The 19461-nt window shown below is 39.7% G+C and overlaps 1 protein-coding gene across 4 annotated transcripts in view; it reads left to right on the top strand.

The window, feature by feature from the left end:
- The first annotated feature begins 2029 nt into the window (after positions 1 to 2029).
- Positions 2030 to 19461, top strand: part of ALMS1 (ALMS1 centrosome and basal body associated protein) — a 204113-nt gene continuing 186681 nt past the window's right edge. Inside the window, exon 1 of one of the 4 annotated variants that reach the window (XM_027620975.1) lies at positions 2030 to 2390. In XM_027620975.1, the coding sequence (XP_027476776.1) occupies positions 2091 to 2390 (300 nt within the window). In that variant the 5' untranslated portion in view covers positions 2030 to 2090. The remainder of the gene's footprint in view (positions 2391 to 19461) is intronic. The other 3 variants (XM_027620974.2, XM_027620976.2, XM_027620978.2) reach the window with 3 other exon arrangements.

The raw sequence follows: 19461 nt of genomic DNA, 5'->3' as shown, positions 1-19461 counted from the left end.
TCCACTGAGGATCAATGGAAATTTTTTTCTGATTCTTTTTCAGAAGACCGAATCTCTAGATTTCCGATCATGCAGAAGCTGCTTAGGTGGGTGCTTTGTTGCTTTATTGTTGATAAAACAGGAGTTATAGTGTGGGTCCTCTGCAGTAATTAGTCATATCAACTTGTATTAAGGTGGAATCTAGTATTGGAAAGGATTCCCAAATACACGAGGGAACCTGTTATTAACTCAGAAGGAGATAACTTGTGGGTCTTACAATAGATTGATGTCATTGCTATCAAGACAAATGGAACTACTTTGGGCCTTGGAAATTTGAGAGTTTCTGAGAGCTTCGGTAATTAGTTTCAGAATTCCATTAGTTCCCTTTAATTTTCCTGAAATTTGTGGATGATAAGGATAGTGGAGTTTCTAAGTAAATGGTAAAGTTTTACAGAATTATTTAACAACAGTATCACTGAAATGTATGTACCTGTTACTGGAGAGGTACCCTGGGATTTCTCAAGTCAGGAATACAAAATCAAACAATTTTTTTCTATCATTACATCCATAGCTCTCCAGTAAGGAAAAGCCTCAACCTGTCATAAGAAGAGTTGTATTTGAATGTACTCAGTCCATTTAGAGGTGTTCATAGGAGGCCTGAGGCTTTGGGCTCCAGTCTACGTTCTATCTTTATAGTTTTGCTAGAATTGGGTCATTGGCAGATAGGACATACATCGTTGGCGATACCCCTAAAAATTACCCCACCCATGTTGGTTCGATATCATTGTCAGTTTATCTTTGCTATTGTGGATAGATACCATGAGAATTTTCACTGGACTCTAATTATGGCTATCTCCTTAGGTAATAGCAAAGCTTCTCAAGATTCTTTAATTTGCTATTCATTTTACAGGAGTTCCTGAAATAGTCAGGAAATCTCTGTTTCTAAAGCATTTCAAAGTCACTGACTAACCTAAAAATATATGTACTATCAGTACAAATACTTGCCCTTTATCAGCTGATAGGTCTGGGCCAAGGTAATTTACTGGATCTACAGAAGACTTGGGATGGCACTAACTCAGCCAGCCAATTACTAGGTAAGAGACTTTCAGCAAGTTATTTCTCTGAGCATTAGAGTTCTTCAAATATGAAATGGTAATAATACTCATCTCACCGAACTGTGAGCATTTAATGAGTTACTGCACAATAATCAATGAATAATACCTACCACCAAGTCCTCCACGTTGGTTATCTGCTTTAGTCATCACAACCATCCTGTGTGATGGCCTCTTATCATTTTATAGAGGCTCAGTCACACAGCTTTAAGTGGCAATGTCAGGATTCAAACTTCTACTTTTTTCTGATTCCAAGCGTCCGGTTCTTTTTTTTTTTTTCCTTTTAAGATTTTATTTATTTATTTGACAGAGAGAGACACAGGGAGAGAGGGAACACAAGCAGGGGGAGTGGGAGAGGGAGAAGCAGGCCTCTCGCCGAGCAGAGAGCGCGATGCGGGGCTCGATCCCAGGACGCTGGGATCATGACCAGAGCGGAAGGCAGACGTTTAACGACTGAGTCACCGAGGCGCCCCAAGCGTGGGGTTCTTAACATCTCTACCGCCCCAGACATTTTTCACTGCTGGGTTCAAGTGCCCATCATACAGCCTGTCGCCTAGCAGGCACTGAACCTTTAAAAATTAAGTTTGCAAGTTTGATTATCATAGGTTTGTCCTAGGGTCTGATCTCCCCTCGGTGCATGGGCAAAATTCAGCTTTGGCCTTGCTCAGTCGAACACTAAATTCTCCCCTCCCTCGAGAGGAGCCCAGTCCGGGTTTATTGTGAGCTTTCAGTACTGTGAGCGAGATCCCAGCGAGTGACGAGGGTGACGCCCCTCCCTCGCCAGGCCCCGCCACACCTCCGGCCTCCGCGGGGCGTCCTTAGCAACGCGCGCTTTCACTCCCTGCCCCGCCCAGTTCGTTCTGCGCCGCGCCCCGCGCGAGGCGGTGGCGGTCTTTGCGCCTGCGCGCGGCTGCAACCGCCTGTCAGCTCTCCTCCCCTCCCCTCCCTCCCCTTTCCCCTCTCCCCCTCCTCCTCTGCCTCCTAGAGCGAGACACCAATATGGAGCCTGAAGACCTACCATGGCCCGGCGAGCTCGAGGAGGAGGAGGAGACGGAAGAGGCGGAGGAGCGGGAGAACCTGGACTCTGACGAGGTGGTGATGGTGGAGGAGGTGGAGGAAGAGGAGAGGCGGGAACTGGATTCGCACTTTAACTACGAGAGCCAGCCTCGGGAGAGTACGGACGAAGAGGACGACGAAGAGGCCAAGGCCTGGCTGCAGGCGCACCCCGAACGTCCTTTGCGTCCGTCGTCGCTCTCGAGGCACCGCTACTCGGAGGACAAGCGGACCCGCCCGGAGAAGGTGAGCCGGGCGGGGGAGAGATGGGGGCTGCAGTCGGGCAAGGGTGACGGGGCGTCTTTGCGCGCTCAGCCTGCTCTCTGCCCCGCTGCCCCCTGCTCGCTGCAGGCCACGGTGCCGGACAGATAATAAGCGCGCTTTTAAAGGCTTGTTGGGGCCGTCTCGCGTCCTGGGCCTCCACTCTTTCCCAGGTTCTGGCTGACTACGCCAAGTCTCCCATTCTTTATGGCAAAGACCTTTCTTGTTTCCCCCTCTCTGTGGGTCCCGGGCCTTTTGAATTACACCAGCTGTTCCGAGAGTCCTTATTCCCAGCGGGTGTGGGTTAAGCAACGCTTTGGGGAGGAGGTGGAGCTCCTCGTACCCGGCTGGAGGGGAAAAGGGCGTTTGTAGGAGTGGAGAGAGTGGTTCTCCAGGGACTCCCTTGGGGAGACAGGAGATTAGTATGCCTGAAGGGCAGGACTCTCCTTGAGGGACTACAGTGGATTATGGACAGTACATGATTAGTCTCCAGAGGCTCCTCACCTGTATTACTTGTCCGGACCCTTGTTTGTAGCAATAAAGGGGAGTCCCCCGTAGGTAGCAGAAGGCTTATGCTGCAGCTCCAGTCTGGAAAACTAGAAAGCACAAGGTAGTACACAAGGGAGAAAGAGTTGATTTTATGGTCAGCTCCTGAAGACCATTTTGAAAATAACTACATTTAATTCATTAGCTTTTCAGGGAGGAAAAAAAAAAAGTTTGCTATTCAATTTGAATATCAAATCATCAGACATTTATTAAGTTTCTGTTTTGTGCAGGGCACGTCGTGGGGACCAAAAGAAGCCTAGTGTTTATTGTCTAGGACTGCTCTATAGACAAGATATAAACTGTGCAGAGTGAACAAAGTACAAGTGAAAAGACAGAGAAGAGACTTTTTTTTTTTAAAGATTTTATTTATTTATTTGAGAGAGAGAGAGAATGAGAGAGAGCACGAGAGGGAAGAGGGTCAGAGGGAGAAGCAGACTCCCTGCTGAGCAGGGAGCCCGATGCGGGACTCAATCCCGGGACTCCAGGATCATGACCTGAGCCGAAGGCAGTCGCTTAACCAACTGAGCCACCGAGGCGCCCGAGAAGAGACTTTTTATAGACCTGTGCTGTTCAGCACAGCCATCACTAGCCACATGTGGCTCTTTGCATCTTATTTAGTTAAAATGAAATAAAATTAAAAATTCAGTGCCTCTGTTGTACTAACCACTTTTTTTTTTTTTAAAGATTTTATTTATTTGACAGAGAAAGACACAGCGAGAGAGGGAACACAAGCAGGGGGAGTGGGAGAGGGAGAAGCAGGCTTCCCGCCCAGCAGGGAGCCTGACGCAGGGCTTGATCCCAGGACCCCAGGATCATGACCTGAGCCGAAGGCAGACGCCCAACGACTGAGCCACCCAGGCGCCCCTGTACTAACCACTTTTTAAGTGCTCAGTAGCCACACTTGACTAGTGGCATTATTGGACAGTGCAGATATAGAATAGTTCTATCATCACAGAAAGTTCTTTTGGACTTTAATCCTATAGACTGTTGATCATTAAAGAGTAATAGTTATTGTTTTGCCTGGTAAATATTCCATTGGGCACTTAATTCATTGAACATTCGCCATGGGCATTCACAGTGTCATGCTGGATGCTGAGGAATCTTGGTGAACCCAAACATTTTTTTTTAACCTCTGCCTGTCTAGTGTTCAGGTAAGAAGAAGGCAGACAAAATTTAGTTGGCCACATAAATAAGAGTAAAACTGATATGTGCTAATATACTTTGAAAGCATACGGTAAGGGAATCTGACCTTGTTAGCGAAGCTGGCAAAAGCTTCCCAGTGGAAGTTCTGATAGAGCTAACGTCTGACGAAAAAGGTTAACTAGACAAAGGGAAGAGAAAATCTCCCAGTTGAGGGAAAGGCACATGGAAAGGTGCTGTTGGAGAGAACATGGCGTTTCCAGGGAACCAAAGGCCAATGGATAAAGGCTTTATCTCTGGAGCTTTGGAACTGTTTAAATGGAATTGTTAAATTTGGGAAATGTTTAAAACATTTTCAATGATAAGATGTGTGTTTCAAAAAGATCACTTTGTTGCAGAGTGGAGAACAGCTTTGACAGCAGGATGGGGTGGGAAGTAGCAGTAAGTCAGGGATGCTAATTATTAAGCCATTGCAGCATTGCCAGGCAAAAGATGGTAATATTTTGGAACCAGAAAGTGTTGGTGGATATAGAAAAAAGTAGACTGATTCAAGAAATATTTAAGAGGTAGGGGCACCTGGGTGGTTCAGTTGCTTAAGCGTCTGCCTTCGGCCCAGGTCATGATCTCCAGGTCCTGGGATTGAGCCCCATGTCCGGGGAGGGGGTGGGGATGGGGGGGGTGGGTATCTACTCAGCAGGGAGTCTGCTTCTCTGTCTCTCCCTCCCCCTCTGCTCCTCCTCCCTGCTCATTCTCGTTCTCTCTAATAAATTAAAAACATATATAAGAGGTGAAATCATCACACTTATACATTAATTTTACATTATTACTACACTAATGGATTAAATGTGGAACATGAAGGCAACAACGTGTCTGGGTGTTAGATTATTCAGTGAATGGTTGTGTCAAACATTGAGATATGGCCAGGATAATGGTGGGAGCGATGGAGAGAGGGGTTGATGGGATTGGCTGAGATGAGTGTGAAGATTATAAGATTGGTTCTGGAGATAAGAGGAGAAGTCTAGGTTTGGAAATTTCAAGTTGTAAGTTATCTGCATAGAGACCATAATTAAAGCCATGCTTGTGGGTGAGGTCTCCTTTTATTTTGTTCTATGACTTCTTGTTTGAATAACTATTAGTATTTTAAATTTATATCTCTAAGCCTAGAGGAAGAGCATATTAAACCACTTTAACTCTTATTAGAGCCAATGTGAAAAATTATTATCCTATTTTTTCCCCCCTTGGTTAAATGATTTTATTTAAAAGGCACTTACCACAGGAAAACAGCACCATAATTCCACCTAATTGAACTCTAAATCTAAAATAAAGCAATGTAAGAGAAGGAATGATTCAAGACAAATGATCAAATCAAATTAAATAGCAGTTTATTTAAATTAAATTAATTAACATACAGTACATTATCAGTTTCCGAGGTAGAGGTCAGTGATTCATCAGTCTTACATAACACCCAGTGCTCATTACATCACTGGCCCTCTGTAATGTCCATCACCCAGTTGCCCCATCCCTTCAACTCCCTCCCCTCCAGCAACCCTCAGTTTGTTTCCTATGATTAAGAATCTCTTATGGTTTGTCTCCCTATTATCCCATTTTTTTTTTAAGATTTTTTTTTAACTATTTATTTGACAGAGAGAGAGACAGACAGTGAGAGAGAGAACACAAGCAGGGGGAGTGGGAGACGGAGAAGCAGCCCCCCCCCCATGCGGGCCTCGATCCCAGGACCCTGGGATCATGACCTGAGCCGCCCAGGCGCCCCTCCCTATTATCCCATTTAACAGTAATCTATGTGTAATAAAAACCTTGCTTCTTAGAGCCCAGTGTTTTTTCCCCCCAGAAGTGTGGGGTGGTTTTTTTTGTTTGTTTTGTTTTGTTTTCTATTTTTATTTATTTATTTTTAAAGATTTATTGATTTGACAGAGAGAGACACAGCGAGAGAGGGAACACAAGCAGGGGAAGTGGGAGAGGGAGAAGCAGGCTTCTGCCGAACAGGGCGCCCGATGTGGGGCTTGATCCCAGGACCCTGGGACCATGACCCAAGCCGAAGGCAGACGCTTAACGACTGAGCCACCCAGGCACCCCTTGTTTTGTTTTTTTTTAAGAGAAATGAGATATGATATTTTCCCTGTTTACCTTGGAGAATACATGAAGGTGTTCTGTAGTGAAGGTAGTTTTTTGTTTTTTTTTTTTAAGATTTTATTTATTTATTCATGAGAGACAGAGAGAGAGAGAGAGGCAGAGGGAGAAGCAGGCTCCCAAGGAGCAGGGAGCCTGATGCGGGACTCGATCCCAGGACTCTGGGATCATGACCTGAGCCGAAGGCAGACGCTTAACCATCTGAGCCACCCAGGCGCCCTGTAGTGAAGGTAGTTTTAAGATGATAATAAAGAGTATTAAGATTTTTTTGCTTTAGTTCACTGACATTAAAATTTACTGGCATAAGTTGGAAAGTGTTTAAAGGAGAAACTTTAATATGTGTCTTGCTAGACGTTTATGTACTATAAAATCTTATTTTTTTTAAAGATTTCTCTATTCATTTGAGAGCGAGAGTGCATTTGAGAGAGAGAGTATGCAAAAGCGCACTTACACAAGTGCAGGGAGGGACAGAGGGAGAGGGAGAGAGTCTTAGACTCCACAGTGAGCATGGAGCCTGACCTGGGGCTGGATCTCAGGATCCTGAGATCATGATCTGAGCTGAAACCAAGAGTCCTTCCATTGCTTAACCAACTGCACCATTTAAAGATGAGAGACGATGGACTCTGAAAAACAAACTGAGGGTTCTAGAGGGAGGGGGTGGGGAGATGGGTTAACCTGGTGATGGGTATTAAAGAGGGCACGTTCTGCGTGGAGCACTGGGTGTTACACGCAAACAATGAATCATGGAACACTACATCAAAAACTAATGATGTGGGCGCCTGGGTGGCTCAGATGGTTAAGCATCTGCCTTCGGCTCAGGTCATGATCCCAGGGTCCTGGGATCGAGTCCCACATCGGGCTCCCTGCTCAGCGGGGAGCCTGCTTCTCCCTCTGCTCCTCTCTCTCTCTCTCTCTCTCTCTCTCTCATGAATAAATAAAATCTTTAAAAAAAAAACTAATGATGTAATGTATGGTGATTAACATAACATAAAAAAAAAGATGAGTTTGTTGTGTAGTATTTAAGGCAGTGTATTAAAAGGATGAGACCAAGTGATAGGAAACATTAATTCAGTCTAGTCTCAAGTTAAATGACAAAATAGTAAGAATTTGCTTCACTCATGTTATCTTGTACTAGATCATAAGGATGTACTAATGGTAATGTATAAGGTAGTGATTAAGTTTGTAGTCCTGTTCCTGAGACTGAGCTAAGGCATGGGACTGTGTAAGTTCAGAGCAAAATGTGCGCAGCCTTACAACCAAGTCTTTTTAAGAGTTCAGGGAAGTGAGTGGTTCAGAGTCTTTACTGTGTTGGCCTTAATGCTGGTCCCTGCAGACCATTCAACATGGATCATTTCAAACACCTCTTAAAATTCCTGAATTTAAATTTCTGAGCTGTGCTAGGGAAAATAATTTGGTTATGTGGATTGGTATTACCAGAAATTCTTGGTCTCCAACTTTTAACTGTGTCATCAACAGTCTTTGGAAATCTTTGTATGTTTCTTCCTTCAGCTTCTTACACATCTTCACTCTTTTATCTTCTAGCCCTTGCGGATGTTCAACACCCTCCCATCAGCTTATCATTTCATAGAAGAGAACACAGGCCTGAACCCCTTCTTCACCTTTCTGCCCCATCTCCAAATTTGTCCACAGTGTATACTTTATCTTTTTTGAACTGTTAATACAAATTTTATTCTTAATATTAATCCTTTCTTGTTTTCCTAGGATAAAAACTATGCCGTAGTGTGTTTTTCTCTTAAGGAATTACTGGGTTTTAGTTGCAGATATTTTATAAATGATTATGGTTTTAAGTTTAAAAACATTGTTTTCTTAACCTGTCTTTGTCAAATTTAGCATCATTATTATACCATTTTCATACAAAGTACTGGAAGGATTTTTATTTTTCTATGCCCTGAAACAGTTTGAGTAATATAAGAATTTTTCTTGCATGTTTGAAAAATAATCACTAATGAAACTACTTTGCCTTTGGGTTCCTTTTAGGGTTTGGTTTATATAGACTTACTTTTCTTGGTTAATTTTGGTCATTTATGATTTTTGTAGAAAATTATTTCAGCAAGAATTTCCTGTTAATTATAATGGAGTGCTACACAGTATTCTTTACTTTTTCCATTGCATCTGTAGTTATTTCCATTTCTCATTCTTGATTTTATGCAATTATGTTTTATTTTTCTCTTGATCTAAGGATTTATTTTGCTTTTTCAATGAAGGAAACAGCTCTTGGATTTAAGTTTAATTCTATTGCTTTTCATCATTTAATACATTAATTTCAGTTTTCATCTTTTACTGTTTCCGTATATTTTTATTATCCTTAAATGCTTTGTTTAAATGCTTAATTGGCTTATTTAAAAACATTTTCAACGGGTTTATTGAGATATAATTCATATACAATTTATCCTTAATTTAAAGTACATAATTCAGTGGTTTTCAGTATATTAATAGATATGTGCAACCATCATTACAGTCAATTTTAGAACATTTTTGTCATCTCAAAAAATACCTCCAAACCCTGGACATTTTAGGTATCCCCTCATCTTCCATTCCCCTAATCAACTGTTAATCTAATCAACTTTTTTTCTCTGTTTAGATTTGCCTGTTCTGGGCATTTAATATAAAATGAATAATATGTCTTTTTCGACCAGCTTCTTTCACTTAGCATAAAGTTTTCAGGAAACATCCATGTATATAGCATGGATCAGTACTTTATTCCTTTTTGTGGCTGAATAATATTCCATTGTATGGATATATTTTATTTGTTTATTAATTCATCAGTTGAATATTTGGGTTTTTTCTACCTTTTGGCTATTATGAATAATGTTGTAAACATTTGTGTACAAGTTTTTGCATACATGTTTTCATTTCTATTGGGTGTATATCTAGGAGTGGAATTGCTGGACATGTAGTTTAACCTTTGAGGAACTGCCAGACTGTTTCCCAAAATGGCTGCACTATTTTACATTCCTACAATCAGTGTATGAAAGTTCCAATTTCTTTACATCTTTGTCAGCACTTATTATCTTTTTTTTTAAGATTTTATTTATTTATTTGTCAGAAAGTGAGAGAGAGAGAATGAGCAGGGGGAGCAGCAGGCAGAGGGAGAAACAGGCTCCCCGCTGAGCAAGGAGCCTGATGCGGGACTTGATCCCAGGACTCTGGGATCATGACCTGAGCTGATGGCAGACGGTTAACCCACTGAGCCACCCAGGTGTCCCTGACTTTTTTTTTTTTAATATTTTATTTATTTGAGAGAGAGAGAGAGAGTGTGTGTGCAAGTGAGTGCACGAACAGTGGGGAGGAGCAGAGGGAGGGGGAGAAGCAGACTCCCTGCTGAGCAGGGAGCCAGTTGGGGGGGTGACCCATCCCAGGACCCTGAGATCATGACCTGAGCAGAAGGCAGATGCTCAACTGCCTGAGCCACCCAGGTGCTGCATAATTATCTAACTTTTTGACTGTAGCCATCCTGGTGGATGTGACATGGTATCTCATTGTGGTTTTGATTGCATTTCCCTGATGGCTTGTGATACTGAGCATCTTTTCTTGTGCTTATTGGCCATTTGTATATCTTCTTTGGTGAAATGTCCATTCAGGTCCTTTGCTCATTTTTATTTCAGTCATTTGTCTATTTGCTGTTGAGTTGTAAGAATTCCTTATATAGTCTTCATATTTTCCACAGTGTGAATTTAAAATTCCCTTATAAGGTGTCTGATTTGCAGTATTTTCTCCCAGTCTGTGGGTTGTCTTTTCACATTCTTGATAGTGTTCTTTGAAGCACAAAAGTTTTTATTTTTGATGAAGTCTAATTTATCTTTTTGTTGTTGTTGTCGTTGTTTATCTTGTCTTAAAAACTGTTGCTGAATGTGAAGTCATAAAAATTTACCCCTCTGTTTTCTCTAATAGTTGTATAGCTTTTGCTCTTACATTTAGATTTTTGATCAGTTTTGAGTTATTTTTGTATGTGGTGTGAGGAAAGTGTTCAGCTTCATTCTTTGATGTTGCTACTCAGTTGTCCCAGCACCATTTGTTGAGGACGCTATTCTTTCCAATTGAAAGGTCTTAGCACGCTTGTTGAAAATCAGTTGGCAATTGATGTATGGGTTTACTTCTGGACTCTCAGTTCTATTCCATTATCCTATATGTCCAGCTTTATGCCGTGGTACACTTTTTTGATTACCATTGCTTTGTAGTAAGTTTTGAAATGAGGATGTGTGAGTCCTCCAACTTTGTTCTTCTTTTTCAAGATTTTTTAGCTATTCTAGGTCCCTTGCAGTTCTATATGAATTTTAGGATCAGTTTGTCAGTTTCAACAAAGAAGCCAGCTGGTATTTTGATAGGAATTGCATTGAATCTATAGATCAGTTTTGGAGTATTGCCATCTTAGCAACACTTGGTCTTCTGATCCATGAACATAGGATATCTTTCCATTTATTTAGATCTTTTGAAAATAAATTCAGTACTGTTTTGTACTTTACAGGGTATAAGTTTGACACTTTTTTCCTTAAATTCTAAGTTTTTTATTCTTTTTGGTGCTATTGTAAGTAGATTTTTTTTTTAATTTCATTTTTGGATTGTTCATTGCAAGTGTATAAAAAGACAATTGATTTTTGTATGTTCATTTTGTCTCCTGCAATTTTGCTGAACTTGTTTATTAGTCCTAATAGATTGTTAGTGGACTTCATAGGATTTTCTATATATAAGACCATGTCACATGTGAATACATAGAGTTTCATTCTTCTTTTCCAATCTGAATGCTTTTTATTTTTTCTTGCCTAATTTCCTTGGATAGAATTTCCAGCATAATGTTGAATAGAATTAGTAAAAATGGATATCCTCGTCTTATTCCTGACCTTGGGGGAAAGCATCCAATTTTTTCACTGAAAGTAGGATGTTAGTTGTAGGTTTTTCATAGGTTCCCTTATCAGACTGATGAAATTTCTTTCTGTTCCTAGTTTATGGAGTATTGTTTATCATGAAAGGTATTAGATTTTGTCGAATTATTCTATTATTTGGCATATTAATTGATATTAGATTGTTAAGCCAAGCATGCATTCTGAGGATAATTTACTTCATCATGGTGTATAAATATTTTACATGTAGTAGGATACAGGAACATAAACACACACACACACACACACACACACTAATTTACTAGTATTTTTTTTAAAGAATTTTTGCATCTATAGTCCCAAGATAATGGTGTATAGTTTTTTTTGTGATGTTTTTGTCTGGTTTAGTATCCAGGTAATACTGGCTTCATAAAATGAGTTGAAAGTGTTCTTTCTGTTTGTTAAGGATTGGCATTATTAATTTTTTGACTGTTTAATAGATTATACCATATTGGTCTGGGCTTTTCTTTTGGGAAAGTATTTTAATTACTAATTGACTCTTTCCTTGCTATATGTCTCTTCAGATTTTCTGTTTCTTCTTGGATCAGTTTCAGTAATTTGTGTTTTCTAGGTGTTTGTCCATTTTTTCCAAGTTATCAAATTTCCTAACATATAGTTTTTCATAGTATTTCCTTATAATTATTTGTATTTCTTTAAGATTGGTAATGAAGTTCCCCTTTAATTTCTGATTTTAAGTAATATGAGTACTGTCTTTTTTCTTTGGTGAGTCTGGCTAAAGGATTTTCAATTTTGGGAATATTTTCAAAGACCCAACTTTTGGTTTCATTGATTTTTCATTATTCTCTATTTCATTTCTTTCTTTTCTTTTTTTTTTTTTTAAGATTTTTATTTATTTGTCAGAGAGCGCGAGCACAAGCAGGGGGAGCGGCAGAGGGAGAGGCAGAAGCAGGCTCCCCGCTGAGAAAGGAGCCCCATGTGGGACTCGATCCCAGGACCCCAGGGACCATGGCCTGAGCCGAAGGCAGATGCTTAACTGAGCCACCCCAGCGTCCCTATTTCATTTATTTCTATTTTAGTCTTATTTTCTTCCTTCTGCTTTCTTTGGGTTTAGGTTTCTCTTTTTTAGTTTAAGGTGCATGGGTAGGCTATTGATTGAGATCTTTGTTCTATTTGTAATGTACACATTTGTAGCTATAGCTTTTCCTCTCAGCACTGCTTTAGCTGCAATCCATAATTTTGGTATGTAGTATTTTTGTTATCAGCAAAATATTTGAAAATTCTCTTTGCGAGTTCTTTTTTTGACCTGTTGATTATTTAAGAGTCTGTTGCTTAATTTCCACCCATTTGTGAATTTACTCAATTTCCTTTTGTTACCAATTTCTGCCTTTATTCTGTTTTATTTGGAGAATAAACTTTTCATGTTTTCAATTATTAAAAAATCTCAAGGCTTGTTTTATGGCCCAACATATGGTCTATCCTGGAGAATGTTCCATGGGTGCTTGAGAGGAATGCATATTCTGCTGCTCTGGGAGGGAAATGTTCTATTATATTTGTAGATCTATTTTGTTTATGGTGGCATTCACATCTTATATTTCCTTGTTGGTCTTTTGTCAAGGTGGCTATCCTTTTTTTATTTATTTTTCATTTATTTTTTTAATTTTTAAAGATTTTATTTATTTATTTGAGAGAGAGAATGAGAGAGAGCACGAGAGGGAAGAGGGTCAGAGGGAGAAGCAGACTCCCCGCTGAGCAGGGAGCCCGATGTGGGACTCGATCCTGGGACTCCAGGATCATGACCTGAGCCGAAGGCAGTCGCTTAAACAACTGAGCAACCCAGGCGCCCTATCCTTTTTTTAAAGTAGACTTTTTGGGAGCAGTTTTTTTACAGAAAAATTAAGCAGAAAATACAGAATTCCTATATATTCCCTCCCCCTCCCCATTTTTCCTATTATTAACATGTCATACTAGTGTGGTACATTTGTTACAATTAGTAAGCCAATATTGATACATTATTTTTAATTAACGTCCATAGTTCACATTAGGGTTCACTGTTGATATGTTCTATGGATTTTGACAAAAGTATAATGTCATATATCCACTATTACAGTATCGTACACGATAGTTTCACTGCTTTAAAAATCCCGTGCTGTACCACTTTATCCTTCCCTCTCTTCCTCTGAAACCCTAGTAACGACTGATATTTTTACTGTCTCCATAGTTTTTGCCTTTTCCAGAAAATCATGTAGTTAGAATCATACAGTATGTAGCCTTTTCAGAATGACTTCTTTCACTTAGCAATATGCATTTAAGTTTCCTCCATGTCTTTTTACAGTTTGATAGCTCTTTTTTTTCTCCTTGACTTTTTTTTTTATTGTGGTAAAATAGCATAACATAAAATTTACTATTTTAACCACTTTTAAGTGGCATTACACATTTATTGTGTAACCACCACCATCATCCATCTCCAGAACTTTTTTTGTCTTTCCAAACTGAAATTTCAACATCTCTGCCATATCTGAGTCTGGTTCTCATGCTTGCTCTGTCCCATCAAACTGTTTTTGTTTGTTTTTGCCTTTTAGTATGTCTTTTAATTTTTTTGTTCAAAGTCAGATATTTACTGAATGAATATGATATGAAAGGAACTGAAGTAAATAGGCCTTTAGTGTGAAGTTTTATATTTATCTGGCTAGAGGTAAGATTGTGTTTGCTGTTTGCTGTAGCTTTACTAGTTAGGGGCTAAAATTTCCTCTGATGACTTGTTTTTGTCTTCTGTGTTACCTTTGTGTTTCTCTAAGGATTTATTCTTAAATAAGATCTGAGATGTGCTTTCAGTTCTATTCCCCTATTATTATCAGGAGCCCTATTGATGCAGCAAGGTGTGTATGGGGGGGAAGTGTTCTGTAGTCCTATTATTAGGTCTCAGTCTCCCCCCTCCTCCCTGGCTGCGATTTTCACTGGGGTTTTCATTGTCTGCCTCTTAAGTGAGACAGGAAGGCTAAAAGGGGGCTGGAGTTGGATATTTATTTATGCCCATGTTGAAGGCCAGAGCAAGCTGGAGTTAGTTATTTCCCTTCCCCTAGGTCTCTTAGTTTCTGGTAAAACCCAAGTAGGTTAGGCTGTGGTAAAATAGTTTCTTTTGAGGGCAGGCCTTATTAAGAACAGAACAGAATGCTCGTGTATATTTCAGAATGGCTACTTTCCCTCTCCCCCCTGCAGATTCTGGTTCTAGACCATTACAATAAATTGAATATTTCAGTAAAGCAAGTTGAAAGGAATTTTTTGTTTGCGCAGTACACATAAAAGTTATGTTTACATTACACTGTAGTCTGTTATGTGTGCAATAGCATTATGTCTAAAACAACAATGTATACACCTTAATTAAATACTTTAGTGCTAAAAATGCTAACCATCATCTGAGCTCCTAGCAAGTTGTAATCTTTGCTGGTAGAGACTCTTGCCGTGATGTTGATAACTGCTGACTGATCAGGGTGGTGGTTGCTTAAGGCTGGTGTGGCTGTGGCAATTCCTTAAAATAAGACAACAGTGAAGTTTCCGACATTGATTGTTGGCTTCATGAACAATTTCTCTGTAGCATGTGATGGTATTTCATAGCATTTTACCCACAGTAGAACTTTTTTTAAAAAGATTTATTTATTTTGAGAGAGAGAGAGGGAGAGCGAGAGAAGGGGGGAGGGGCAGAGCGAAAGGGGGAGAGAGAACCTCAAGTAGATTCCCTGCTGAGTTCAGATCCCAATGCGGGGTTCCATCTCATGACCCTGAGATCATGACCTGAGCCGAAATCAAGAGTTGAATGCTTAACCAACTGAGCCACCCAGGCGCCCCTCCACAGTAGAATTTCTTTCAGAATTGAAGTCAGTCCTCTCAAACCCTTGCCATTACAAGGTTATATAATATTTTAAATCCTTTGTTGTCATTCCAACAGTCTTCACAGCATCATCACAAAGAGTAAATTCCATCTCAAGAATTTTCTTTTCCTGTTCATAAGAATCAACTCCTCATCCATTAAAGTTTTATCATGAGGGCGCCTGGGTGGCTCAGTTGGTTGGGCGACTGCCTTCGGCTTGGGTCATGATCCTGGAGTCCCGGGATCGAGTCCCGCATCGGGCTCCCTGCTTGGCGGGGAGTCTGCTTCTCTCTCTGACCCTCCCCCCGCTTCTCTCTCTGACCCTCCCCCCTCTCATGTGCTCTCTCTCTCATTCTCTCTCTCTCAAATAAATAAAAAAAGAAAAAAAATAAAGTTTTATCATGAGATTGTAGCAATTTGGTCACATCTTCAGGCTCTACTTCTAATTCTAGTTCTTTGACTATTTGCATCATATCTGCAGTTACTTCTTCCACTGGTCTTGAACCCTCACAGTCATGCATGAGGGTTGGAATCAACTTCTTTCAAACTCCTGTTCATGTTGAAAATTTGACCTCTTCCCGTGAATCATGAATGTTCTTAATGTCATCTAGAATGATGAATCTTTTCCAGAAGGTTTTCAATTTAGTTTTTCCAGATCCATCAGAGGAATCTCTATCTATGGCAGCTATAGTCTTATGAAATGTGTTTCTTTAATAATAAGACTTGAAAGTCCAAATGATTCCTTGATCCATGGGCTGCAGAATGGATGTTGTGCTAGTAGGCATGAAAACATTAGTCTTATTGTACATCTTCATCAAGGGTCTTGGGTGAGCAGGTGCAATGTCAATGAGTGGTAATATTTTGAAAGGAATCTTTTTTTTTTCCCTGAGCAGTAAGTGTCAACAGTGGGCTTAAAATATTTATTAAACCATGTTGTAAATAGATGTACTGTCATCCAGGCTTTGTGTTTTCACTTATAGAGTCCAGGCAGGGGAGATTTAGCATAATTCTTTTTTTTTTTTTAAGATTTGATTTATTTATTTGTCAGAGAGAGGGAGAGAAAGAGAGAGAGAGAGTACAAGCAGGGGGAGCGGCAGGCAGAGGGAGAAGCAGGCTCCCTGCTGAGGAAGGAGCCCGACGTAGGACCCGATCCCAGGACCCTGGGATCATGATCTGAGCTGAAGGCAGACACTTAACCAACTGAGCCACCCAGGCATCCCAGACTTAGCATAATTGTTAAAGGCCCTAGGGATTTTCAAAATGATAAATGAGCATTGGCTTCAACTTAAAGTCACCAGCTGCATTAGTCCCTAACTAGAGTCAGCCTGTCCTTTGAAGCTTTGAAGCCAGGTGTTGACTTCTTTCTAGCTATGAAAGTCCTAGATAGCATCTTTTCCAACATAAGGCTGCTTTGTCTACATTGAAAATCTGCTGTTTAGTATAGCTGCCTTTATTAATTATCTTAGCTAGGTCTTCTGGATAACTTGCTGCACCTTCTACATCAGAACTTGCTGCTTTACCTTACACTTTTGTTATGGAGATGGCTTTTTTCCTTAAATCTCATGAACCATCCTCTGCTAGTGTCAGACTTTTCTGCAGCATTCTCACCTCTCTCAACCTTCATACAATTGAAGAGTTAATGCCTTGCTCTGGATTAGTCTCTGGCTTATGGGAATGCTAGATTGTATGCTAAGAGTATGTTTAGTTTTGTAAGAAACCGTCAAACTGTCTTCCAAAGTGACTGTACCCTTTTGCATTCCCATCATCATTCAGTAATGAATCAGAGTTCCTGTTACTCTGTACTCTGAGCCACATTTGGTGTCGTCAGTGTTTGGGATTTTGGTCATTCTAGTAGGTGTATAGTGATGATCTCATTATTTTAATTTACAGTTCCCTAATGATAATATGATGTTGAGCATCTTCTCATGTTCTTGTTTTCCAGAAGTATATCTCTTTTGATGAAGTATCTGTTTAGATCTATTGACTGTTTTCTAATTGGGTTGTTTGTTTTTTGTATCATTGAATTTTAAGGGTTGTATATTTTGGTTTATAGTCCTTTATCAAATGTCTTTTACAAATATTTTTTCCTAGTCTGGCTTGTTTTTTCATTCTTTTGACATTGTCTTTCATAGAACAGAAGTTTTTAATTTTAATGAGTCTAATTTATTATTTCTTTCAAGGATTGTTCTTTGGTGTTGTGCCTAAAAATTCATCATCATACCCAAGATCATCTAGGTTTCCTCCTATATTATCTTCTATGAGTTTTATAGTTTTTATAATTTCCAAGTTTGTGTTTACATCTATGATTGATTTTGAGTTAAATTTTGTGAAGCATGTGAAATCGGTATCTAGATTCATTTCTTTGCTTGCGAATGTCTAGTTGTTCCAGCACCATTTGTTAAAAAGACTGTTTTTGTTCCATTATATTGCCTTTGTTCTCAGTCAAAGATTAGTTGACTATATTTATCTGGGTCTATTTATGGGCTTTGTTGTGTTACGGTGATCTATTTGTTCTTTTGCCAATACTACACTGTCTTTTTTTTTTTTAAAGATTTTATTTATTTATTTGACAGAGAGAGAGAGACAGGGAGAGAGGGAACACAAGCAGGGGGCGTGGGAGAGGGAGAAGCAGGCTCCCCGCAGAGCACGGAGCCAGATGTGGGACTCGATCCCAGGACCCGGGGATCGTGACCTGAGCTGAAAGCAGATGCTTAATGACTGAGCCACCCAGGCGCCCAATACTACATGATCTTGATTGCTATAGCTTTATAGTGAGTCATGAAGTCAGGTAATATCAGCTCTTCCACTTTGTCTTTAATTTTGTGTTGGCTGTTCTGGGTCTTTTGCCTTTCCTTATAAACTTTAAATCAGTTTGTCAATACCCACAACATAATTTGCTTAGAATTTTGGTTGTGATTGGAATTGTGTTGAATCTATACATCATGTTGAGAGGAATTGACCAGTATTGAGTCTTCCAAACCATGGACATGGTAATTAGTTCCTCCTTGATTTCTTTCATCAGAGTTTTATAGTTTGCCTCATATAGAGTTTGTACATATTTGGTTAAATTTATACCTAAGTGCTTTAATTTGGGGGATGCTAATGTAAATCGTATTTTTTTTTAAATTTCAGATTCCGGTTGTTCATCGTTGGTATATAGGAAAAGTGATTGACTTTTGCTCTGTTTTTTTAATGCCCAAGAATCATTCGTAGGGGACGCCTGGATGGCTCAGTTGGTTAAGCAGCTGCCTTCGGCTTGGATCATGATCCTGGGGTCCTGGGATTGAGTCCTGCGTCAGGCTCCCCACTCAGCAGGGAGTCTGCTTCTCCCTCTGCCTGCCACTCCTGCTTATGCTCTCTCTCTGACAAATAAATAAATAAAATCTTTAAAAAAATCATTTATAGAATATCCACTTTTTTGAAAATGGAGTATTGGAGTCTAATTATTGTTGAATTGTCCATTTTCCTTCATTTCTTTCAGTTTTTACTGGGGGCTCTGGTGTGAGGTGCATATGGGTTTTTAATATGCATTCTTGGTAGATTGTTTTATCATTGTGAAATGTTCCTGTTTATCTTGAGTACTTTTTTTTAATATGTTTTTTAAAAAAATATTTTAAAATTTTAATTCCAGTATAGTTAATATACAGTATTACATCTGTTTTAGGTGTACAGTATAATGATTCAACAATTCTATACATTACTCAGTGCTCTTCACGATTAGTATGCTCTTAATCCCCTTCCCCTATTTCACACACTATTTGTGGATGGTGTAAGAAAGTGGTCCAGTTTCATTCTTTTGCATGTAGCTGTCCAGTTTTCCCAACACCATTTGTTGATATTCTTGCCTCCTTTGTCAAACATTAACTGATCATATAATCGATTTATATTTTTATTAATATTATATTATTTCTGGTCTCTCTGTTTTGTTCCATTGATCTATGTATTGTTTTTTTGTTGTTGGTTTTTTGTTTTTTGGTCTTTTTGGTGCCAGTACCATACTGTTTTGATTTTTATAGCTTTGCAGTATATCTTGAAATCTGGGATTGTGATACCTCCAGTTTTGGTTTTCTTTTTCAAGATTGCTTTGGCTGTTTGGGGTCTTTTGTGGTTCCATACAAATTTTAGGATTATTTGTTCTAGTTCTGTGAAAGATGTTGCTGATATTTTGATGGGGAGTGCATTAAATCTGTAGATTTCTTTGGGTAGTATGGACATTTTAACAGTACTGGTTCTTCTAATCCATGAGCATGGAATATCTTTCCATTTGTGTTGTCTTCAACTTCTTTCATCAGTGTTTTTTTTTTTAAGTTTTTTTTTTTATTTTTTTTGACAGAGACAGTGAGAGAGAGAGAACACAAGCAGGGGGAGTGGGAGAGGGAGAAGCTGGTTTCCTGGGGATCAGGGAGCCCGATGCAGGGCTCGATCCCAGGACCCTGGGATTATGACCTGAGCCCAAGGCAAACGCTTAAGGACTGAGCCACCCAGGTGCCCCCAGTGT

The sequence above is a fragment of the Zalophus californianus genome, chromosome 8 (genome assembly GCF_009762305.2).
Source record: "Zalophus californianus isolate mZalCal1 chromosome 8, mZalCal1.pri.v2, whole genome shotgun sequence".
Classification (NCBI taxonomy): Eukaryota; Metazoa; Chordata; class Mammalia; order Carnivora; family Otariidae; genus Zalophus; species Zalophus californianus.
This window is presented reverse-complemented; position numbering and strand designations above follow the sequence as displayed.